Genomic DNA, 26,250 nt, shown 5'->3' with positions numbered 1-26,250 from the left:
AAAATCGGACGTTTCAAGAACGGTTGTCAAACAATTATCGATCGGCTCAGGATCGCTATGAAAAGACACAAGAACGAGTGAAGGATGGTTATCGAATGGCCGTAGATCGAGTCAAGAATGAGTATGAAAAATTATCTAATCGACAGAAACCGGAAGACAAAGAAAAGTTATTAAAGGAAGACAGAAAATACTGATAAATGGAGAAAAAACGTTTTTTTTAAACAAAGTAGAGGAACTTTGCAATGCCGACATTATAAATTACATCGTGTAACCGCTAAACGAGTCAGTCGTAATGCAATTCGTTTACGCGCCGAAATATGAATTCATCGAAGAAAACAATAAGCTCCGAAAGGCAACGAATCGTCGAAGAATTACACGCGTCAGCTAGACGCAATTTTCCTAGAAGACGTGTTATAATCAAAGGATTCAACGATCTTTGGCAAGCCGATATCGTCGAGATGCGTCCCTATTCAAAGTATAATAGAGGTCATAATTACATACTTACCGTCATCGATGCGTTGAGTAAATACGCCTGGGCAGTACCGCTCAAGAGCAAGGCCGGGCGCGAGACGGTTGACGCAATCGCCAAGATAATTCGAGAGAGCGGAAGATGCCCGAAAAATTTGCAAACGGATATGGGAAAGGAATTTTATAACGCCGATGTGCAAAAAGTCTTGAAAAAGCATGACATTAATCATTATTCTACATATTCGGTTTTAAAAGCATCGATAATAGAGAGATGGAATCGCACACTTAAGAACGATATGTGGCGTATGTTTACACTTAACGGGTCGCACAAGTGGATCAACGAGCTGCCGCGTCTGGTGTCGGATTACAACAACCGCAGGCATCGTACTATCGGCATGCGACCAGTCGACGTTAATTCGGAAGTTGCTGAAAAACTCATGGGCACTGTATACTCTCACATAAAAATCATGGGACCCGCGAAATTCAAAGTAAACGATTCGGTGCGCGTGAGCAAGCACAAAACGACATTCTCTAAGGGGTACACCCCCAATTGGACCACCGAGGTGTTTAAGATCGTTAAAGTACAGCGCACTAATCCCGTAACTTATCTCCTGGAAGATTATCGCGGTAAACAAATAGCGGGTGCCTTCTATGAGTACGAGTTGCATCGCACGACTCATCCAAATGTATACCTGGTAGAGAAGATAATAAAGAAGAAAGGAAACAAGGTTTACGTCAAGTGGCTGGGATTCGATGATTCGCACAACTCATGGATAAATAAAAAAGATGTTATTTGATTTATTTCAATTAAATATGTATATATTTTATATCATATTAGCGTTTACAAAATATATAAAATGAATACAAACAATTTTTAGGTCTTTATTCTTCTTCTATCCTTATTAATACAAAATGTCATATAAAAATTTTTATTAAAAAAACGTATATCTAAAATTTGAAAAAATATCAAAAATATCTTATTCATAAAACGTCAAATATATATTAAGCGTGTAACATATATGAAACAATACATAAGATGTATAAAATGAAGCATACAGAATATAAAACAAAGTATAAAGTATGAATAACGTACTTATATAAAATATTACTAACATATTAAACGTGTAAGAAATACAAAAAAAGTCTAATACAATAAAAGATTAAAATGCATAATATTTGTAAAAATGTGAGAACATCTTATGATTATAACTGTATCTGCCAATATCCCCATGGTAATGTATTTGTTAATGATGATGGAACAAGGTATCTTTTATCATCATATGGCGAGAGCGCCACTTTGGATTCTGAAACCGTAAACACTTGATGCAGCTTCGAACGTATACACGATTGGCTACGAGTTATTTCTATTTCATCGTTCAAACATCGCGTATAATCTTCAAAAGTAATAGTTCGCGCTACTACATTGTTTTTCACACCTTTCGCTTTTTTGGTATCCTTTTTACCATCTACTTTGGTCGCGTACATCTTTGCTCTAAGCCCTACAAATTTGGTCATGATCGCACCGTTGTTTTCATCTTTCATTAGACCGAGGACTTTTTTATTCGCGAGAGGCATACCGTACGGGTTGTCTGCGGGATAATCGCTTGTATCATATCTCGCTATATCACGTTTCATCGTTGAATAAATATCATCGCACTCGAGGAAATAAACAAGACTATCAGTATCTGAATATAACAATTTGCACTTGTCTTTATATAGCGGAAACATATATTCGTGATGAAATTCGTACAAGCAGATTTTTGATATGTCAAGTATGCACATACCCACATAAATCGGCTTGTTAAACTTCACCTCGAGTTTACGCAGTTCGACGGCAACTAAATTTTCCGCAAAGATGCTGTGAAAATTTGGTTTAGCGATTATTGCCTCTGTAACGTCCTTCCCATTTTGTCAATAATTTTACGTCTACGTGATTACGTACGTTTTCCATAGTTTTTCCAAACACGGCGTTGTTCATCAATTTGTACAAATTCTTTTCGAAATCATTTTTTGCGCTCATTCTAAATTTTGTGTTCAATTCTATATAATCGCGAAGCCATGGAGATTGAGCAAACTGTAATACGCGATGAATTTTTGTTACGCGAAGCCCATTGCGCGTGCATTGTTGCAAATAACGGTAATGTATCACATACCGCTTTTTATCGTACAACGTTGCGAGAAGTTTTTTCTGCCGTGATCCTGGCGGTTTATCGTGTGTAGGGCAGAAAGGTAAGTCAGTGTGTCGATCGTGCAGACATTGTGGATATGTAAGATCGACTTCTAGCACATACCCAGTGGGCGAATCCGAAGCGATTGCGTTCACATCAAAATTGTCAACGTTTTCGATCCATTGAAACTCACCGTATGGTAATGGTTGACACATCGCAAAACCATACATATTGTTTATGTCAAAATACATTAGATAAGACGATGGTTTCGATGGATCGTAAGAACGCATGTACTTATTATTGGCTTTAGCATATCTACCGGAGCATTGACTCAAACCACCGCGTATACCGCGTTCTATAAATAAGATCATGTCTATATCGGTGAGCAACTCAAATCTTACGCGCGTTAGTTTCAACATTGCATCCCAAGTGTAGCCTGGCAATGTATAATAATGCGCGGGATCAAGACCATAACTATTAATGCTACTTTCGCGGAAGTTTTGAAAAATATCAGCCAATAATAAGACATCGGTCTTGAGATATAGATCGCTGTATTCACCCAGGGTTTTGATTGAGAACCGCTGCCAAACTTTCTGAGCATGAGCATAATCTGTCTGTGATACCGTCTGCTTGGTAAGAGAACTATAAAATGATTCACGCGGTGGCAGTTGCGTTTCATACAGTTTGTCAACATTATCCACGTATTCGTATGGAAAGACACCTTTGCGTGTCAACAATTCAAAGTCTTCGTTTGATAACGAGGAAAATTCGGAATGAGAAATTTTTAATTTATCAATACTTAAAAAAGATGCCAATTTGTCAAGACTTGAACTTAAAAACTTGTACGAATCGATGAACCGTAGCCGTATACAATTTCGTGCATTTTTGAAAATTATGTCTTTATCACAAGTATTTTCAACATATTTGGTAAAAGATATATATTTTTCTTTATCGGTAGTAAATCGATTTTGCCTTCGAACGTGATGGCAATTTCTTTTATGATGAAATGTGCATCGTAACCAGATAAATTATGAAATACGATCGGAATAACGTATGAATTTTTGTAATTTAAATTACAATCTGAATGAGCTGGACCACGGTAGGACCCTGTCAAATGGCAATGATCGCGCACACGTATACTATTCGGTGCGAACGGTTTTTCACAGATATGACAATTCCTCGCGTTACTGTATGCCTCTTGCTGCTCTTTAGTTAATGATTCCATAGGAACATTGGCGGATATTCTAGCTTTCACGCTATGCGCCAGGTTTTCGAGTTCTTTCGCGAACCACACGACGCAATCGTTATCGCGACGAAAGTGATACTCTGACAACGCGTCGTCGTATGAGCACTTAACATAATATGCTATACTAAATACCTCGTGATGCTGATACGGGAAATTTGAAGTGTTCTCTGTTCCTGGGTCAATCTTCCGCAGTATGCACTCCAAATCTGAATAAACAACAAAGGGTACACGCTCCTTGTTGTTGTAATTATCGAATTCAAGCCACTTGTTATCTTCGCTCGGTAGTAGAACGGCCCAGTCGTTTAATTGCTGACAATCCACTTTGTGTGACTGCAACTTTTCTTCTGAGCTGAAGTAATGCAGACAACTATAAAAAATACAAGACGATTTTTAAAATTAAAACAATTTTTATAAGTGAGAAATATTTTTTTAACAGATTTTATTATTACACTTACTGATCACAGATGAATTTCTTGTGTTCGTTTTTGCTCAGCTGTAAACTGATTAGTCGTGACAAGTTCTTAATCCACGTAAAGTGGCCGAGGCTGTTATCACGTTCATCTTCCAAGTACAGTAGATTGGCATGCTTCTCCTTCATATCCTTGGTGAGTCTTATCGGGAATACGCCTAGTTTCTTTTCTTTACCGAATTCGGTACCGTACACATTTACCGACACGTCGTTTAATCGTTCAAATTTTCCAATGTCTTTCACTTTCATTGGAAATTGTATATCGTCAAACTTCAAAACAGTCGAATACTGCGGATATGACGACTCCCGGTCTGCGTTTCTTTCGGCAGGGTACAGAGCGGCCACTACCGACCACGCGAAACACGCATTGTCTTTCGGTTGCACATTAATCACGGCACGTTTATTCTTTATTCCCCGCGGCAATTCGATACAACATCCCGCGTGCATGGGATTATGTTTATTAATGTTTACCGTTAAATTCAGTATTCGCGTAAGAGCCCAACCACTATCGCGTTCTTGGAACTCGTCGAGCATCGCCAACGTGACATCGATGACACTCTGCTGATACCACTCGCGCAAATTTGACGATCGATAAAATTCATTGTTCCTCGTAGCGATATTTTTAATATTACGTTCATCATGATTATTAACATATTCACCATTAAATACGGTGTTTACCTTTACACTATCATGTTTCGCGATAGCGTCTTGCACTCGCTCAATCACCAAATCACTGGCGTCCTCCAAAAAAATGTCGCGGCTCGATATAATCAATGTTAATAACAGCGCCAGTCACAATGCGATTCTTGAACGCGGTCTCGATCTCGCGCCATACGAGCGATTGCTTATCATCAGCGCCAGTGCTTGCATAATTGCCACCAACGTGCACGAAACGTCTTTCTAACTGCGCTTTTTCACCTTTGAGTCGCGCGATTCTTGACACAAGTGATTGTCTTTTTCCCACGGCGAGTCGAGGACGTTTGGCACTACAATGTTCTTCGAGCTGCGCGAGGTACTCGTCGCATCGTTGCAACCACTCGAAACATTCAGCTAAATTTGCAATCTGCAAGCATTGCTCGAGCAGTTCGCGTTCCACTCGCTCACTATTTTCCATTTTTCAAAAATGTTTATCACAATATTTTCATGTTAAGGAAATATAGCATCATAACGAAGTTCCACTGGTGAAGTTTCACTATGTTTGTCAGAAAGCTTGCCACGAATCATGTGATTGCACGTATAAAGCTTTGAGATTATTTCATCATTACAATTACCATTATAATTTGATATATCAATAAATGTACGATAATGGTATCTGCCATGTAGAGAACAACGAAACAATCTATTTTCATGTTGATGTGTTAAGGTAGCACAGTATTTACTTGTATCAGAGGCAAGCGCGTTATCAAATCCAAGTTCTCGACCACGAAGGAGATGCACTAACAAACAAGAATGATTATTGGTTTCCATGCTCTTTTTTTCACTGAGCGTATTAAAAATAATAATTGTTCAATGTAAGCACACTCTGCACATGTTAGCTGGAATATACACAAACATGGGCTGGTGGCATTTGGAGCAGATACGTCCGTCAAGTCGTTCAAGAAAATCTGTTTCGTGGATTTGAACGGCGTACATTGAGTTCAATTCGATGTCAGAAAGTTCAATCATGCACAATGCGCAAACGGCAAGGGCACCACCCGTCGAGTAGTAAAATTGTATCATGCAATGTTTCGTGCGATTCAAAGCGCGTAGTTCAGCAACTGATACAACACGAATCTCAGGATGCTCACTTAGATCACTGTCACATCCGCTATCGTTTGACATCTCTTCATCACTTTCTTCGTCTATTAAATCTTCAAAATTTATTTCTGCATTTTCAAATGCATCATTCACTATGTCCATAAACTCGTCGTCTGCAATATTATCAACCATTTTTTTAGAGAGTAACTATTACGATTGATTCGGTGTCCACATCGAGACTGACCGTATAATACATTCGCCAAACTTATAACCGAAACATGAGTTTTGTTTAATAGATCGAAATATTAACGCTTCCCTCTTGCATCATCTAAATATTGTTTCAACGTGCAGCAGCCGGATTATCGGCGCTTATCTTTACTAAGAAAGATACCTTGCACGATTAGACATGACACTGGGTGGCAACCGCACACGAAAAAGAGCTCACGTAGACAAATCTAAATATTGTTTCAACGTGCAGCAGCCGAATTATCGGCGCTTATCTTTACTAAGAAAGATACCTTGCACGATTAGACATGCCACTGGGTGGCAACCGCACAAGAAAAAGAGCTCATGTAAACAAATCTAAATATTATTTACACGTGTCATTAGAAGCCGGATTATCGGCGCTTCTCTTTACTAAGAAAGATACCTTGCACGATTAGACGTGCCACTGGGCGACAACCGCGCATGAAAGAGAGCTCACGTAAACAAATCTAAATAATATTTCAACGCGTTATTAGCACAGCTGAAAGAGCTGTTCAGCGCTTTTCTCTCTCTCTCTTGCATCCACCTTGACCAAAAAATTATTAGAGGATAGCGAGCGTTGAGGGGCGGTGGTGGCGGCGGCGGGTGGCGGATCGCCCCAGCGGACCCCGCGTTAGACAGCGCGCATCCCCTCCACGCACGCGGCGGCGGCGGCGGCGGTAACGGCGGCGGCGGCGGCGGCGGCGGCGGCGGCGGGCCCCGCGGAAATAGCCGCGCACACCCCACAAAGTATTCGCCATCGTATCGCTTATCCCCCTCGTGATGACAGACATTTCCGATTTCAAAGTACAGTCATACACACCTCCTCGCGGTGTGATTTATTATGTTTATGTAAACAGAGTGACAAGTACATGGTCCATGTTTACATTAAATGGTCAGTAGTTGCCTCCACGCGACACATTTCAAAGGTATCGGTCAAGAACATGGTCCTCGAATCGTTATCTCTGTTTATATAAACATTGATTACGCAGAACCATTTCCGATTTCAAAGTACTGTCATACCCACCTCCTCGCGGTGTGATTTATTATGTTTATGTAAACAGAGTGACAAGTACATGGTCCATGTTTACATTAAATGGCCAGTTGCCTCCACGCGACACATTTCAAAGGTGTCAAATTTATTTAAACATCGGCCAAGAACATGGTCCTCGAATCGTTATCACTGTTTATATCAACATTGATTACGCAGAACTACCGGTTAGGTTTACACGTGTGACCCTGTTTTAAGCCCCCCCTCCCCCTCCTCCACCCGGTTTGGTCCACCCGCGGGACCTTATCGCCGGTTAGGTCCCCCCGCGCGACCCGAAATATTCCCCCCTTCCCCGCACCCCCCTGAGATCCCCGAGTTTGAATCGGCTTATACATTCTACTGACATTCTCATTCTAAATAAAATGAGTTTCTATTAGACTCAATTTAATACAGTAAATGTTAAATGTATGAGTATGTGAAAGCTTAACTTTACTTATTTTATTAATTAACAGTAATAGTGATATGCAAACCTCTAAAAGAATGAATAGTAAAATTTTCTTTTATACATACTTTTCAAAACAGTTTTCTTTACTGGTGTTAATGGTTTTCTCGGGGATCGGTTTGGTAGTCTATTTTTACTCCTGTCTATTATGACAGCTCTATTTATCAAATTATGCACTCCCCAAAGTGTTCGGCTTAATTGCCTAATAAATAAAGGTCTTTTTATTTCTTTATTTCTTTTCAAGTTGTATACGGTATTGAAATACTATACATTAAGTGCGTCATTTTAATCTAAAAAAAAAAAAAAATTTTTAACTTGTTATTTTAAAAATTATTTAAATAATTGTTGGTACTAAAATAATTTATTATCAATTCAAAGTAATTCTAATTATTTTAATTTACATTCAACTAATATATAATTTACATTTAACTAATCTATACCTTAATTTTTTAAGTTTTTAAATTTAATTTAAATTTAGTGATTTAACAGTTACATTTACTGTTGTTCTGTCTACTTCGTCGCGCGCGCGCGTACCAAGTAGTCATTTTCTCTTTGTTTGTCAATATACTATATTGATCAGAATCATAGTCCAGATTCATTTTCTTTCTTACCTTTTTCTTTAATTCTGCCTTTGAATTTTTGATTTCTTTTTGTTTTCATTTATTTTTTTCTTATTCCTTTCTTTTGCTTCATGTGTCTTACTCTTTTTTGGGGTACTGGTTGTGGGTACTGGTGATATTAGACGTTTTATCTCTGTAAAAATACATTGCCAAACACTTGTAACGACCGTATTTCGCGCACGGACGGTCGACGGTACAGGAACGGGCGCGAAAGGTCGCTTGGAGGAATTAGACGTTTCTTAAAGATGGTAAATATCAATGTGTTTATTCTACAGGACTTCAGTATATTTACATCGGTGGTCAGACGCGGGTTTCGGAAAAACAATTGAACGCGCGGACGGACGTGATACAAAGATTCGTTTCTAAGCGCGCGGACGGACGCGATACAAAGATTCAGAACTTAAATCGACTAAGTGCGCGGACGGACGAAATACAGATATTCAGTACTTAAATTGGCTAAGCGCGCGGACGGACGTGATACAGAAAGTCGGCTCGGTATACTCGGTACGGGCAGTCATCTATAAACACGGGAATCTATTTACAGCGGGTTCACCTGTCGCGTGAGACGCGGTTCGTGGAACTTAGTCGCGTGTTTTTCCTCGAATCTCGGCGGCCGTGTTATTGTGGCCGTGACGCTCGGATGAGGCGCGGCGCGAGGTGCGGTGAGCGCGGCGCGTACACGGATCCGTGTATTGTCGTCGGTTCGTCGCGCGGCCCGTCGCGAGGCGGTTAATACCGCGGATGTTCGCCGGAGGACACCCCCTCACGCCAAGTGCGCTTGGTGGAAGCACGGAGCACCGTACCCCCGTATGTGAGGTGGCGTCGGATTCGGGAGGCGGGTTGGATGGAAAATCGCCTTCGTGTCAAGTGGCTTGACGGGGCCCAGGTCGAAGAGTCGGGAAAACGGATCTGGGATCGGAGGCGGAAGCGGTTGTTAGCTAAGTGGCTTAGCAGAGACCGAGGCGCTCGATCTCGGTAACAACCTGGGGAAGCTTCTATTCGGCGGACCGGCCAGAAGCGGATCAGGTGCCTGCCTCCGGTGCACGTCGCCTTATATACCCGAGAATCTTGGCGAGGGGGATGCGCGGTGCGTTACGGCGGAACGGTCCGGCGGCAGCATCCCCGCCACTCGATCTCGGGTCTCTCGCTTCGGACCACGCTCGCGTAGCGTGGCTGCGGACGGCGCGGGAACGAGATTGCTCGTTCGCTCCGATCTTATAATATTTATTAGGCGGTATGCGCCGTTTAACTGCCGTCCGGCGGATGTTCGGCCGGACGGTTCGGATGGTCAGGCGGTCCGGGGGGGGGGTCGGAAGGCGGTTCGTTACACACTGGTAAAATTAATTAAATAAAAACCAATTCTTTTTTTTAACCCTTAAACACGTAAGTGAGTATGAGAGATCTCATATGAAGTTTTGAACGCTTGCTATGTGAAGACGGAATGAGATAAGAGGTTCGGACCAAGACGTAAAAAAAGTTTGAAATCTCCTCTTTCGATTGATATGGTTGATCAACTTTTTTGGTCAACTAGAATTCGAACGGCACGGCAGCAAAGTTTTGTTAGGGTCAATGCGACCCATATAGTGTGTAAGTGAAACATTTTTTGTGAGTATTTTACATAAAAAAGCTGGACAAAATACGTTCGAACAAGTCGGTTCGCGGATGTTACTGGCATATACTCTGTCTAAAGTTGGAATACTATAAAATGCTGTAGAAAAGGGAATTTTTCCGAAATATATCATGAAACACATCAATTTTCAATTTTAGACACGATTTAATCAAAAATACCTCATATTTGCCTTGTTACATAAGTACATTTTTTTAATAGAAATGACAATGATATAAATTTTTTTTGAAAGTATGAATCTTTAGCTTTAAAACGTCGTATTGTAAAGTTTTTCAAAGTTTTTTGTTGCAAAGATATGATTTTTTTTTTAAGTGGATTTTTAGATGCCCAGAAATACCTCATAATCTCCATGTTACAAAATTATACTTTTTAAAAGGAATGACTTTGCCAAATTTTATTTTAAAAGTGTGACTTTTTAGCTTTAAAACGCCGTATTTGAAAGTCCTTAAACGTTTTTTGTTGCAAAGATATGATTTTTTGAAGGAAAAGTGGATTTTTGACCAATTTCTCATGTTTGCTTAATGGTTTTCCTTTTATAACTTCACAATAAATTATTTTTCGGTAATGCCAATTGTGTAGTCACATTCCTAAGATTTGGAACTTTTGTTTAAAAAAAAAATCGTAGATAAATGTTGATTGTAATCAAAGTTATAGCTTCTCAAAGTTGAAAAAGTCTCCCAGACCCAAAAATGTGTTTCCGTATTTTACAGGATCGATGGGTTAAAATTAATGTTTTACCTTCAGGAAATAATTGTTTTTTTATTTTATACATATGAAGTTTCTCTTTAAGAAGTATTATATCATTTTTCAAATTATTGTTTTGTAATTCTAGTTTTTTGTTTTCATTTTTTTTAAATGATTTCTTTTTCTAAAGCAGTTATTCCAAATAACCCATAGGTTTTTTTCAAATACTATATTATTGCCATAATTTAAAGTTTTCATAAAATTTCAAATAAGAAGGCCTATTCGGTCATAGCTAGATCTTAGTGCTTTATATATACGTGTGATTTTATATACTTTTGTGAGACTTCTTTTTCAAAAATAAAGTTTATTAGAAATGAAAAACGTTCTTGTTTAAGCGACAATTCTTTACCGCGTCTTATGCGTCTTGCTACGTGTAATATGCATCGACGTTCCTGCTGTCGCTTGTAAAAAAGCCCGAAAGTCGTGAATCTGAATGTGAGTATTTTTCATTTCACTTAATATTTAAAATTCTGCTTCTTTTAAATTAATTCAAGCTATTAAAAGGTCGTCTCAGTCATCAGTGGATTAGGCCTAACGGGGAAACCACTTAAAAAAAAAAACGCGTCGATAATAGTACCCCCTGGGTGATGTGGAAAGCTATTAAAAATATGTATGCGAGGTCCGGTGACCGATGACACGATACGGTCGCGAGTCGCGAGGTGACACGGTCCTGAGCCTCGCGCGGCTCGTAGGCTGCGCGCAGGACGTCGAGGTAAGGGAAGAGCGCTGGGCGGAGTCAACTGAAAATCGGGCGAAATGTGCATTTCTTGCCGAGCTATGCCTTAAACACATAAATGGCCTGGGAGACCTTCCTGAAAAAACTTTACTTTAGTGCCATTTTATTTTAGTTAAACAATGAAGTTAGTCAATTGTAGCAACCGATAGAGGAGATTTCGAACTTTTTTTCACCTAGCCCAAATTTTTTTTTTTTATTCCGTCTTCACACAGTAAGCGATCGAAAATCTAAGGGAATTTTCAATATGTGTTTAAGAGTTAAATGTAGTTTAACTAAAGTGGCTTGCATATAATTAATTCTTCAATTTTTTTGATTTTACAAAAAAATCTGTTAATGTAAAAAAAAAAATTAATATTAGGATGCTTATTTTCATTTACTGACACAAGTCGACAGAACCATCTTGTATCTTTGTTACTCATGAATATTAAAAAAGAAAAGAATGACGCTAGTATTGATTTATGTTAATTCGTTATTAAAAGGAAAGCCATTGCAAGAATTTCAACTATAATTTAATACTGTAACGTTACGTCTGTCCGCCGTGCCACCACTCCGGTCCAAACGCCGAACGCAACGCGTAAGATCGAGCACGTGCACGCGCTCAGCTAAGCTTGCCGTGATCACGCGCTACCATGCCAACCATGCGTGCCGCGCGCCGCGTTCGGCAAACGCTCCTACTCCGGCCGGCCCTACCGCGCGCGCTGATTGGTACTTGCGACCGCGCGGACCGCTATATAAGCCGGCAGCGGGCAGCCGAAATCAGATCGCTCTGAGCCAGGGAGTACAGACTCCCCTCTTGGAAACAGAGGGGACGACTTCTTCAACGCCGCCTGGCTCTGGACCCGGATACAGTGAACTAAAATGGGTCACGTGACCAATAGTGGGGAGTAGCCGCCATATAGAAATCTATGCGCGCGCGCGCACATAGCTATATGCATATAGCATATACTAAAACCTAAATTCTTGAGTGATTGTATTAAATTTTGTTGTTATTAATATTATTTAAATTGCATTGAGAAACACCCTATACAAAAGTGTTCAGACTTAATAAGGAGCCAGAAAACACTTTTGTAAGTTATTTTTCTGCACAATTTTAAATAATGAAAATAATAACAGAAATTATTAACATCACTCAAGAATGTACAACATTAACATATTTTTCTTTGTATACCCCGTTGATTGGGTATATTAAAAAAATGCAATGCAACATATTTTCCCGTCCCACTTAGCAGACTGCGGACTGTCGGATATAGAAATATTAAATATCCGGTGTGGTTAAAAAATATGATGCAAAGCACTTTAAGTGCACCACGGCATCAATCTCATACATCACCATTCACGCATAACAAAAAATAATTAATACAAATAATGTTTAACATACATTGACATACGTACATACATACATACATACATACATACATACATTGAACAATACTTAACAATTAATATCAAATCTTATACACCACCATTCACGCATAACAAAAAATAATTAATACAAATAAAGCATATACATAATATACATCGACATACATACATACATACAATAACATACATTGAACAATATTTGACAATGCATTAAAAAAAAAAAAAACATATATATATATATACACTACTCAAAAGAAAATAGGGAACACTTTCCAGACACCAAAAATTAGGCTATTTTCAAATGACTGTAACTCGGTGAAAAATCATCGTAGATAAAAAATAAAAAAAGCATTTTGAAGCTTGAAGATCCAACTTTAACGCTCTATCAGCAGATTTTCAAAATTCTTTTAACTTCCTTGTCTTATGCAGTAAAAAAGCACACCCTGTTTTGTTCCTTAAAATTTCGTATTTTTGACACTTTGCAGCTCGACCAACAAATTTTTTTCGAACAATTCAAGTAAAGCATCATAAACTACAACATTTTGCCTACAAAATGCTATTTTTAAAATTTCTCTACGATTTTTTTTGACCGAGTTACGCTACTTTGAAGCTAAACCTGCATTTTTTACAAATGATATCCGTACTCCGTGAAAAATCATCGTAGACAAAAAATCAAAAAACCATTTTAAAGCTCGAAGTTTCAGCTTTAACATGCTATTAATGGTTTTCAAAAATTTTCTCAATTTCTTACTACTATGCCCCAAAAAAGATACACTGTTTTTTCCTTAAAATAATGTATTTTTAACAGCCTGTAGCTCAATAAAAAAATTTTTCTCGACAAATCCAATACAAGTGCCATAAAGTATGACATTTTCTCTACAAAATGATTTTTTTAAATTTTTTCTACGATTTTTTTTGACCGAGTTACAAGACTTCAAAGATATACATTTTTTACAGTACATTTTTCCGAAAAATGACGTCTACCGCCGACATTAGCATTACCCAATGTGCACCACGTGGAGGTTGTCGGTCGGATTTTTGCACATTGTGTGTGTGTGTGTGTGTGTGTGTGTGTGTGTGTGTGTATGTGTCACAGCAGAGATAAGGAGCCCACAGTTCGTCACTTCTGCACTATTTAACGACTCCAAACCCTCTTTACTGTGTACTCGTATATGTGTATGTGTGTGCATGTGTGTGTGTGTGTGTGTGTGTGTGTGTGTGTGTGTATTACTGCAGAGATAAGGACTCCGCAGATCGTCACTTTTGCAGTATTTAATGACTCCAAACCCTCTCTGCTGTGTGTGTATGCGCGCGCGCGTATGAGTGTTCAATGGTGTGTATTTTGTGTGTGTTCGTTATATCAACGATATTCTACGACCACACGTTTTGCTATTAAATCGAACCTGTCGGAACTTTATTTTTATGTAGGACAACGCTCGACCTCATACGGCGAATTTAATGCGACGTTTTTTTCAACGACACGCAATTAGACCGTTGAATCATCCCACCAATAGCTCGGACTTAAATCCAATTGAGCACATTTGGCATGAAATGGAACGACGATTAAGGCGTCGCAAGGAACAGCCGCGAAATTTAGAAAAATTGGGAGAAATTTTAACGGAAATTTGGCACAACATTCCGCAAGATGTATTACAAAATGTATAAATATGCGAGAACGCTTGCAAGTAATTGATCAAAGAGGAGGAAATACACACTATTGAACTCTCATACGCGCGAGCGCATACACACACAGCAGAGAGGGTTTGGAGTCATTAAATACGGCAGAAGTGACAAACTGCGGGGTTCTTATTTCTGCTGTGATACACACACATACACACATACACAGTAAAGAGGGTTTGGAGTCGTTAAATACTGCAGAAGTGACGAACTGTGGGCTCCTTATCTCTGCTGTAACACATACACACACACACACACACACACACACACACACACACACACACACACACACGCATGCACGCACGCACGCACGCACGCACGCACGCACACACGCACACACGTACACACGCACGCGCGCGCGCGCGCACACACACACACACGATGTGCAAAAATCCGACCGACAACCTCCACGTGGTGCACATTGGGTAATGCTAATGTCGGCGGTAGACGTCATTTTTTGGAAAAATGTACTGTAAAAAATGTATATCTTTGAAGTCTTGTAACTCGGTCAAAAAAATTTAAAAAAATCATTTTGTAGAGAAAATGTCATACTTTATGGCACTTGCATTGGATTTGTCGAGAAAAATTTTTTTATTGAGCTACAGGCTGTTAAAAATACGTTATTTTAAAGAAAAAACAATGTATCTTTTTTGGGGCATAGTACTAAGAAATTGAGAAAATTTTTGAAAACCATTAATAGCATGTTAAAGCTGAAACTTCGAGCTTTAAAATGGTTTTTTGATTTTTTGTCTACGATGATTTTTCACGGAGTACGGATATCATTTGTATAAAATGCAGGTTTAGCTTCAAAGTTGCGTAATTCGATCAAAAAAAATCGTAGAGAAATTTAAAAAAAACCATTTTGTAGGTAAAAAGTTGTTGTTTATGAAATTTTACTTGAATTATTTGAAAAAAATTTGTTGGTTGATCTGCAAAGTGTCAAAAATACGAAATTTTAACGAACAAAACAAGGTGTGCTTTTTTACTGCATAAGATAAGGAAGTTAAAAGAATTTTGAAAATCTGCTGGTAGAACGTTAAAGCTCGATCTTCAAGCTTCAAAATGCTTTTTTTATTTTTTATCTATGAAGATTTTTCACCGAGTTACAGTCATTTGAAAATAGTTTAATTTTTGGTGTCTGGAAAGTGTTTCCTATTCTTTTATGAGTAGTGTATGTATATATATATATATATATATATATATATATGCATACATACACACACATACAACTTAAAAATACTTTACAATACATTTGAAAACATACATACTATTTTTCACTCATAAAACAAATGTAATATTTTGATACAACGCAATTCATTGCAGGGTAATCTAACTCCACCGAGGAAGATATTCTCAATTCGAATAATACCTCACCTCTTAGGGCAAAAGTAGATTTTCATCATACACACTCCTAAATTTCTTCTCAGATGCGACTTGTCTCTCTTTCGATAAGACACCGATCTTTCTTCTGATCTCATCTCCACCTCCTCCGACCTGAAGGCATGTCTTCCTTTTGAGAAAACATGACTTCTTCAGGACAGATGATCCAGAATAGAAGAATCCTACCTACACCATTCATTAAACTGTCCATTCACACTTCACACTTACAGTAACAATCTTTTATACATAATACATTATTTTTTTTTTTTACCTAAATGTCTCTTGTTTAATATATATTTTTTTTATACTTATATATTTCGCGCGTTTTCCTTATTTCCATAATACCCTTGACATGTAATTCAGAATCCAAATCGTTGTTTGATATCAATGAATTTTTTTTTTTTTACACCACCATATTAATGTTTTAATTGAAATTACGCGTACTGTGACTTTAAATATATTATAATGATGCTCTATACACATATGCCAATTTGTATCTACATTCCAAGTTTCAAAATGCTCTAATAATACTTTTAAAATATTACGACGATGAGATCGCGTGTCTAACAGTTTATTAATCCTTCTTACTATTTGTTTTGCAAATACTGAAAATTCATTACTTTTTAAACTATCATTACATTCTTCACAATAATTAAGTTCTTTGACAATGACGGTAATAACTTCATCTAAATAATTTGGTAAAAATTCCGTACTTGATTCTTCGCTAACAACAACAGTAGTAAACATTTCATGTGGTTCGTTATCATCACTAACTTCAACATTTGAAAGATTATCTTCCAAATACTCTTCCAGGGAAAATAACATAAAGGAATCTTGGCTAGCTTCACAATTACCGCCAACAATAGATACTGATTTCATGTTACTCACTAGAAGAGTAATGAAAGAATCTTCAAATTGTTTAGGTGTTGGATTTGTATTACGAACCGCATGACTTCTAATTTGACCGAAAAAGTTCTCAATTGGATCCTGATTACAATAACGCGTTTTAAAAGATGTAAATTCGTACTTAGAATGAATTATTTTCCAAATTTTTTCGAAACCGTCTATAGTTAATAACCAATTTTTTAAACTAGGCACTGATTTTATAAGTTCGCGTGTTACTTTGTCAACGTAAGACAAATTTCTGAGCATACCTTTTGCATTCGTCCAAAACACATGATGTACACTGTCCTCTACCACTGGAGATCGCAAATCGTTGTCTTTTACCTCACAACTGTTCACGGAGTCAAATAAATCATTAAAAAAATTCACTACCTCTGCTGTTGCGATTCCTTCTTCCATATCAATTTTTACCTCATTATTATCAATCTGCACGGCACCTACAAAAAACAAATTATTGATGTGAACAGATTCATCTTATTATGATGCTTAAGATATATATCTATATTAAATAAAACTTACATTTTGATCTTGTAAGTGTCTCAATGCAGCTCGCAACCGTTCCACTCAGCACTTGCGTTGCATACTTAACACGCATTTTTTTAATTTTGTCCTCAATAATATGTTCTTGCGTTATTTTTTTTAACTGTGGACGTATTATATTTATCTTCTTATCTATTATCCATGCTGTCTTCACGATATCCCACGATGCTACACGTTGAAAACTGTTGCAGCTAATCGCTAGATCTTTGGTTAAGAAATTGTTTCTTATTCCTTTAATAAGATGAGGAGGATCGTATAAAGGAACAATCTCTACATTTCCAACTTCAAAAGTTTGAGCTGTAAATAATAATTTAAAAAATATATTTATACGTAATGTGCATAGAAATATCATTAATATAAATTATTTACCTTGTGTTCTTTTTTCTAAATTCCGTTTCATATCTGTTTGTAATAATAAGTGTTTAATAGCGGCTGTATTTGTAGCTCCTTGGTCACAGACTGTTGCAATTATGTGGAAACCTGCTTTGCTTATTTTATGTACGTGTTCTTTGATACATCTAATTAGTTGGGCTGTATTTGTCGTTTTCGAGCAAAAGTTGTAGGATATTGGCATTTTCCACCCCGTATGTAATCCACGCAAATACCAAAGCATGATCTGCGACTTTGCTTGTGCGATTGTTGCCCCAATCTTCATAGCCATATATAATATCCCTTCGCACATCGTACATGACATTAGATTGTATAGATACTTCGTCCCATATTAAGATACAAACTTTATTCTTAATTGTCATTTTTTTGGATATATTTTCCAAATGTCGCAAAATCAAAGGGTTTAATCCAGGAGCTAAAGGAATCTTTTGAAGTACCAACTGTAATGTTTGTATTGACGGGATGTGTTGAAAAACATTTCGTAAGCAATTATAGCTACGCTTTCCCATCGTTTTGTATAAAGTTAAAGCTAAAGCTTTTTCTTTATTTTCGTATTGACGTCCCTAGAATATATTGTAAAGTAAAAATATATGCATGAACACAAATATTAGAAAAATATTTGTCTTCTATAAATGTAATACACATTATACACATGCATAACATTTCTGCCAAATTGTGTTAACCAAAAATGTGTATATATCATGATTAGTATAATCTAATGCAATAAATATATAAAATAACAAGAAGCATATTATTTCATGCAAAACCATACCAGAGGCAAAATACTGATTAATACATGAATGTACAACAACAAAAATTATTTCAAGCAGTATATGACATGAAAAAGTTTATTTCAATAAATAGATTAGCAAAAAGCATTCTATGAAAGTAAGACAAAATACAACATTACGTACAATTAACTAATCAGAAATAAGAATGTGTGTGTGTGTGTGTGTGTGTGTGTGTGTGTGTGTGTGTGTGTGTGTGTGTGTGTGTATGTATGTATGTATCACAGCAGAGATAAGGACCCCGCAGTTCGTCACTTCTGCAGTATTTAATGACTCCAAACCCTCTCTGCTGTGTGTGTATGCGCTCGCGCGCATGAGAGTTCAATAGTGTGTATTTCCTCCTCTCTGATCAATTACTGCTTGCAAGCGTTCTCGCATATTTATACATCTTGCAATACGATCTTGCGGAATGTTGTGCCAAATTTCCGTTAAAATTTCTCTCAATTCTTCTAAATTTCGCGGCTGTTCCTCGCGACGCCTTAATCGTCGTTCCATTTCATCCCAAATGTGCTCGATTGGATTTAAGTCCGGGCTATTGGCGGGATGATTTAACAGTCTAATTGCGTGTCGTTGAAAAAAACGTCGCGTTATATTCGCCGTATGAGGTCGAGCGTTGTCCTGCATAAAAATAAAGTTCCGACAGGTTCGATTTAATAGCAAAACGTGTGGTCGTAGAATATCGTTGATATAACGAACACCCGTCATTGCCGGAGGTGGCAGGATCACTAGATCACTTCGTCTTGTAAGTGATATACACCCCCACACCATCACGGAACCGCCGTTGTAGGATCGTATTGGCATAACGCAACGTCGATCATAGCGTTCATTTCGTCGATGCCAAGTACGTATACGAGCATCATTGCCATAAAGGCAAAAACATGATTCGTCGGAGAAATATACATTTCTCCAATCCTGTGAACTGTAAACATATAGTCGTCTTAGTCTAAAAAAAATCTCTTTTTAGACAAAGATGACCATATGTAAACATTGCATGCTCAATACAATAAAATTTTGTTTAGTACGCCGGCGATTCTCGCAGTGTGATAAGCGACACGGAATTTTCAAAATGCCGCGTAGACATTTATCGGCCGTAGAAGTTGCACGCATAATTGCGCTTTTGCAACAAGGTTTTAGTATGCGTTATGTGGCGCAAGATATTGGTGCATCTGTGTCCGTAGTGAGTAGAGCTTGGTTACGATATCAAGACACGGGAAATTACACGAGACGTGAAGGTAGTGGTCGTTCTCGATTAACGACAAATAGACAAGATCGAGCCATTGTTCGTTATGCATTAGAAAGACGAATAATTACCGCAAGAAACATTCGTAATGACATTCATTTGCGCCATGTGTGCGAACAAACAATTCGCAACCGTTTGAGAGAAGCCGGTCTTCGTTCTCGTGTTCGTGCACAAGTACCAAGACTCACACTCGTACATCGCCAAGTACGTTATCAATTTGCGCGCGATCACATAAATTGGACCGCTAGGGATTGGAGAAATGTATATTTCTCCGACGAATCATGTTTTTGCCTTTATGGCAATGATGCTCGTATACGTACTTGGCGTCGACGAAATGAACGCTATGATCGACGTTGCGTTATGCCAATACGATCCTACAACGGCGGTTCCGTAATGGTGTGGGGGTGTATATCACTTACAAGACGAAGTGATCTAGTGATCCTGCCACCTCCGGCAATGACGGGTGTTCGTTATATCAACGATATTCTACGACCACACGTTTTGCTATTAAATCGAACCTGTCGGAACTTTATTTTTATGCAGGACAACGCTCGACCTCATACGGCGAATATAACGCGACGTTTTTTTCAACGACACGCAATTAGACTGTTAAATCATCCCGCCAATAGCCCGGACTTAAATCCAATCGAGCACATTTGGGATGAAATGGAACGACGATTAAGGCGTCGCGAGGAACAGCCGCGAAATTTAGAAGAATTGGGAGAAATTTTAACGGAAATTTGGCACAACATTCCGCAAGATCGTATTGCAAGATGTATAAATATGCGAGAACGCTTGCAAGCAGTAATTGATCAGAGAGGAGGAAATACACACTATTGAACTCTCATGCGCGCAAGCGCATACACACACAGCAGAGAGGGTTTGGAGTCATTAAATACTGCAGAAGTGACGAACTGCAGGGTCCTTATCTCTGCTGTGATACATACATACACACACACACACACACACACACACACACACACACACACACACACACACACACACACACACACACACACACTCACACACACACACACACGATGTGCAAAAATCCGACCGACAACCTCCACGTGGTGCACATTGGGTAATGCTAATGTCGGCGGTAGACGTCATTTTTCGGAAAAATGTACTGTAAAAAATGTATATCTTCAAAGTCTTGTAACTCGGTCAAAAAAAATCTTAGAGAAAACTTTAAAAAAAGCATTTTGTAGAGAAAATGTCATACTTTATGGCACTTGCATTGGATTTGTCGAGAAAAATTTTTTTATTGAGCTACAGGCTGTTAAAAATACGTTATTTTAAGGAAAAAACAGTGTATCTTTTTTGGGGCAAAGTACTAAGAAATTGAGAAAATTTTTGAAAACCATTAACAGCATGTTAAAGCTGGAACTTCGAGCTTTAAAATTTTTTGATTTTTTGTCTACGATGATTTTTCACGGAGTACGGATATCATTTGTTAAAAATGCAGGTTTAGCTTCAAAGTAGCGTAACTCGGTCAAAAAAAATCGTAGAGAAATTTTAAAAAAAGCATTTTGTAGGCAAAATGTTGTAGTTTATGAAGCTTTACTTGAATTGTTCGAAAAAAATTTGTTGGTCGAGCTGCAAAGTGTCAAAAATACGAAATTTTAAGGAACAAAACAGGGTGTGCTTTTTTACTGCATAAGACAAGGAAGTTAAAAGAATTTTGAAAATCTGCTGATAGAGCGTTAAAGTTGGATCTTCAAGCTTCAAAATGCTTTTTTTATTTTTTATCTACGATGATTTTTCACCGAGTTACAGTCATTTGAAGATAGCCTAATTTTTGGTGTCTGGAAAGTGTTCCCTATTTTCTTTTGGGTAGTGTATAATTTACGTTACTTTTTTTGGTAGAACCAAAAGTAATTCTTTTTTATTTATTTATTTTTTTTTTTAGTGATTTCACTAACGTTATTGCAATTTTCTATTATAAATTTGAAAGAACACATAATTTGTTTAAAACATGCATTGACAATGCATCTGTTTTAAGTGTATTCGTATACTTTATGTGTAAGCATCCTGTATCAAAGAAAAAGGACACAACGCACATATAGTAAGGTATGACAAAGATTTAATCAGGACAGTTATAGCAACCTGATATCATCAAATATTTAGTTTGTCGTAGTTAGCAAGCCTGTGGGATGAACGGTACCTCGACGCGAAGAAGGGGCGTAATTTTCAAGCTTTGCGCATACCATTCTTACTTTTATTATGTGCCCATATGGCCATATATTCATGTTGAGTTATGCTTTCTCTCTCGCCTGAGCAAGTTCGTAGCGCCCCCCACCATTTTATGCCCGCTCCCCAATCTACACCGTGAAACACATCCGTGCGCGACTTTGCGTGTGTATGTAACAGCTGAGCGTTAGCGCCAAGGGACATCACATTTATCGGTGCGTGTACGTATCTTTTGAAAACGCTGCGGGAAGGAAAGTGGCTACGCGCTACGATAATGCATCCTGAAAAAAGCATGACACGACGTGGTCAACTGCGGTGTCTTGGTCAACCTAACCCTGTCCAAAAGAAAATTGGAGGTTAGAATGCAGAGGCACTGGTATGGACAGGTGTAGGATACCTATCATAAGACAATGTAATGTCAAAAGGTTTCCATCGCCATAGACTGTCTACAGCAGTAAGTCGCGAATTATAATCATTATTTTTAATTACTACCAGAGGCGTTTGCCGTGGGCTGGCTATTTTTAATTAAATATCAGAGGCGTTTATCGTGTGCTGACTATTATTAATTAAATATCAGAAGCGTTTACCATGTGCTGACTATTATTAATTAAATATCAGAGGCGTTTACCGTGGGCTGATTATTTTTAATTAATTATCAGAGGCGTTTATTGTATGCCGACTATTATTAATTAAATATCAGAGGCGTTTACCGTGTGCTGACTATTATTAATTAAATATCAGAGGCGTTTACCGTGGGCTGACTATTATTAATTAAATATCAGAGGCGTTTACCGTGTGCTGACTATTATTAATTATGTAGGCATATTTCTGTTATCGAACGCGACATTGTCGATCATGATGCCGTGGGCACATTTTCCGTTGCCGATCATGCTACGTACAGCGAAGCACAGCGTGACTTCCGAGACTGTGATTGGCTCCGCGAAATCGCATGATCGGCCCTGATTTGTTATTGTCGTTGTGCCCTTACGCGCGTTTTGGGAGAGCTCTGAATTTGACGCGCGGTTCGGCAGTTCTGCCGGAGCAGCCTGCGAGCATTGTACATAATTATAATAACGATATAATACACGGACACTTTGCACGTAACTGACGACTTGGCTCACGTTAATTTGCCTACCGACCATTCATCCTATGGATCATCCTTGACAAAAGCCCCTACAGACCTTTTCAGAAGTGGGATTCGCTGTGATAATGTCGAATCTTACATTATCGCGATATTCGGCCGCGTAGTGGTGTGCGAGTGTTGGCACGCGGTGATTTCGTGCGCGCGAAGGTAAAGTGACGGTACTGTACGCTCTGTGAGAGTTACCCACGGAATATTTTTGCTGCGAGCAAAAATATCCAAGTACCAGCTGTCGTTCTGTGAGAACCGCCATTCGTGTCGCTCCGATCCGTGAGTGTCGAACGGCACCATGAAGCCGCTGGAGGGTAGCGATTTTACAATGACAGAATTAAAAGAAGATCTCCGCAGCAGAGGATTGCCCACAAAGGGGGCAAAGGCAGAACTTATCCAACGATTAATTGAACAGGATCCGAACATCTGGACAACTTTGGGCGAGGAGTTAAATAAAGTACCGTGCGAGGGAAGGCACATCGGCCGCCACGCAGAAAGCGGGGCGCGAGCCGACCGACGAGGAAGACGCTATGTCTATATCCAGGGAAGGTGTAGGAGCTGCACCTATGGAACTCAACATCTTACAACGCGAGTTAGACCTAATTTGCAAGGAGAGAGAGCTATCCGAAAGAGAGACAATTATTGCGCAAAGAGCGCGAGGTAACTCGTAGCGCGTCGGCGACAAGCAGTACCGTATCTGCGGCTGGCGGCGTCCGGGGCCTCGAGGATCTTCTACCAGAGTTTAGCGCGACAGAAAACACTTTTTGGAGGTGGAAGAATCAACTCGAATTATTAAGAAATTTGTACGAGCTGGACGACAATTCGACTAGAATTTTGATAAGCTCAAGACTAAAAGGACGAGCGCTCACTTGGTTCTATTCGAGAGCAGAATATTAAACACTAAGTATCAACGATCTTCTGGAGGAAATGAAGCAAATGTTTGATTTGCGCCCAGGAAAGATGGCACTCCGGAAAGAGTTCGAGGCCCGTGTCTGGAAGATGGACGAGCCGTCCTGTGACTACTACCACGAGAAAGTGATTCTCGCCAACCGAGTGCCCATTGCAGAAGACAAGCTTCTTGACTATTTTGTTGAGGGCATTGTCGATATGCGTCTGCAGAATCAGGCGCGTATGATAAATTTCAAGTTGAGATTGGAACTCTTGGGAGGTTTCGAGAAAATGCGTTTTGAGTGCAAGAAACCTAGCGACGTAAAACAGAAGAGAGATGTCGCGAGATCATTGAGTTCGGGAGCAGAGGCACCGTCGGAAAGAGGGAGACCGGCGTGGTGTCCTAAGGATCGGAGGACAGGACTCGCTACGCAGGATAGACCGTCCGCAGCATCAGTGACACCGAGAGCCTGTTACGTATGCGGATCATCCGATCACCTGGCCAGAGATTGTCCCGAGCGGAAGCAGTCAGCGGCGCCCGGAATTGGAGCGAGGTCAGCGCAGACAGCATCAACGAATTGCATACAGCCCGTTACGCTTCCGAAGCCATACGTGGTAACGTTGAAGAATAGCCCTAGCAAAAAATGCAGAAAGTAAATACTTATGTGATAGACGCAATAGTTGACTCGGGTTCACCGATAAGTATCATTCGAAATAGTGTTGTCGGTAGCGAAAATTGTTGTCCGGTAGACGAAGATACTAGTCAGTTTTGCAGAATTAATAATTCGCCATTTGAGATTTTAAGTATATTTTATGGTGATGTCGAAATAAAAGGCGTGTGTACAAAAATAAAATTTTATACCGTACCTGATAATACCATAGCGTACAAAGTGCTTTTAGGTAGAGATTTTATGAATTGTCCGTTGTTACGTATTACACTCGGAGAAGTTATCGAAATCGAAAACGTTGAGGAAACAAGCGTTAATCAAATATTGAGTGTCGTAGCTGACGAGCGTCCCGATAATCCACCGTGCGAGTTGCAAATTAATCCTGCGATAGGTTATGATAAAATTAAAGAAATTCAAAACGTGTATAATTCTTCTTATCTTCGGAATTTTCGAGCCGAGAAATGCGGGCCTGATTTCGAGATGAATATCACTTTAAAACATGAGCAACCGATAAGTTTGCGTCCTCGCAGATTATCGTTCGCAGACAAAGAGGCGTTACAAAAAATATTAGACAAGTTGTCGCAAAAGGGAATTATCCGCCCGAGCAATTCGCCGTATGCGAGCCCAATAGTATTAGTGAGAAAAAAAACTGGCGATATTAGGCTGTGCGTCGATTTTCGAGAACTGAATAAAATTACGATACGCGATAATTTTCCAACCGAATTAATTGACGATAATATTGATCAGTTAAAAGATAAAAAATTATTTTGTGTATTAGATCTGATGAATGGATTTTATCACGTGAAAATGCATGAAGCGTCAAAATTACTATACGCTTACAATACTACTACGCTTATAAAATTTTATAAGCGTCATAAAATTCACTTCGTTTGTGACACTTGTGGGACAGTACGAGTATTTGAGAATGCCTTTCGGATTGACCAATGCGCCAAGCGTGTTTCAGCGCTTCGTTCACACGGCGTTCAAAAAGTTAATCAGAGAGCATAAGATACTACTGTACCTTGACGATATTTTGATCGCTACAAAAAATTTAGAAGAGCATATCGCAATTTTGTCGGAATTATTTGAGCTTGCTGGAAAAAATCATTTGCAATTTTGTTTAGATAAATGTTATTTCGCTCAAACCGAAATAAAGTACTTGGGCTATTGTGCTATTGTAACGAGCATGGAATACGACCGAGCGATGAAAATATTGAAGCTATTCTAGACTATCCGCTTCCGAGAAATGTAAAAGAGGTGCATCGCTTCATTGGTCTTGCGAGCTATTTTCGAAAATTTGTTCCCGGTTTCTCATTATTAGCGAAACCACTATATGATCTAATAAAAAAGAATGCTAAATTTACTTTTGGTGTTGTCAAAGGCGAGGCGTTTGAGACATTAAAACGTAACTTAGCGAGCAGACCAGTGCTAGCAATTTATTCACCGCGGACGGAGACTGAGTTACATTGTGACGCGAGTGCGAGTGGATTTGGCGGTATCTTGCTTCAAAAGCAAAATGATAACTCGTGGAAGTCTAT

General features: G+C 38.8%; 1 protein-coding gene across 1 annotated transcript; it reads right to left on the bottom strand.

Annotated features, from left to right (window-relative positions):
- Window positions 1-17,802: 17,802 nt before the first annotated feature.
- LOC120357595 lies at window positions 17,803-23,418 on the bottom strand. The gene is made up of 3 exons (XM_039448431.1): window positions 23,206-23,418; window positions 22,924-23,070; window positions 17,803-18,366 (listed from the first exon to the last, which is right to left on the bottom strand). Exons 1-3 carry the CDS (start codon window positions 23,416-23,418, stop codon window positions 17,932-17,934), a joined length of 795 nt encoding a protein of 264 aa, XP_039304365.1. The 3' UTR covers window positions 17,803-17,931.
- Between the last annotated feature and the right edge of the window lie 2,832 nt (window positions 23,419-26,250).

This window comes from Solenopsis invicta, chromosome 4 (assembly GCF_016802725.1).
Source record: "Solenopsis invicta isolate M01_SB chromosome 4, UNIL_Sinv_3.0, whole genome shotgun sequence".
Lineage (NCBI taxonomy): Eukaryota > Metazoa > Arthropoda > Insecta > Hymenoptera > Formicidae > Solenopsis > Solenopsis invicta.
This window is presented reverse-complemented; position numbering and strand designations above follow the sequence as displayed.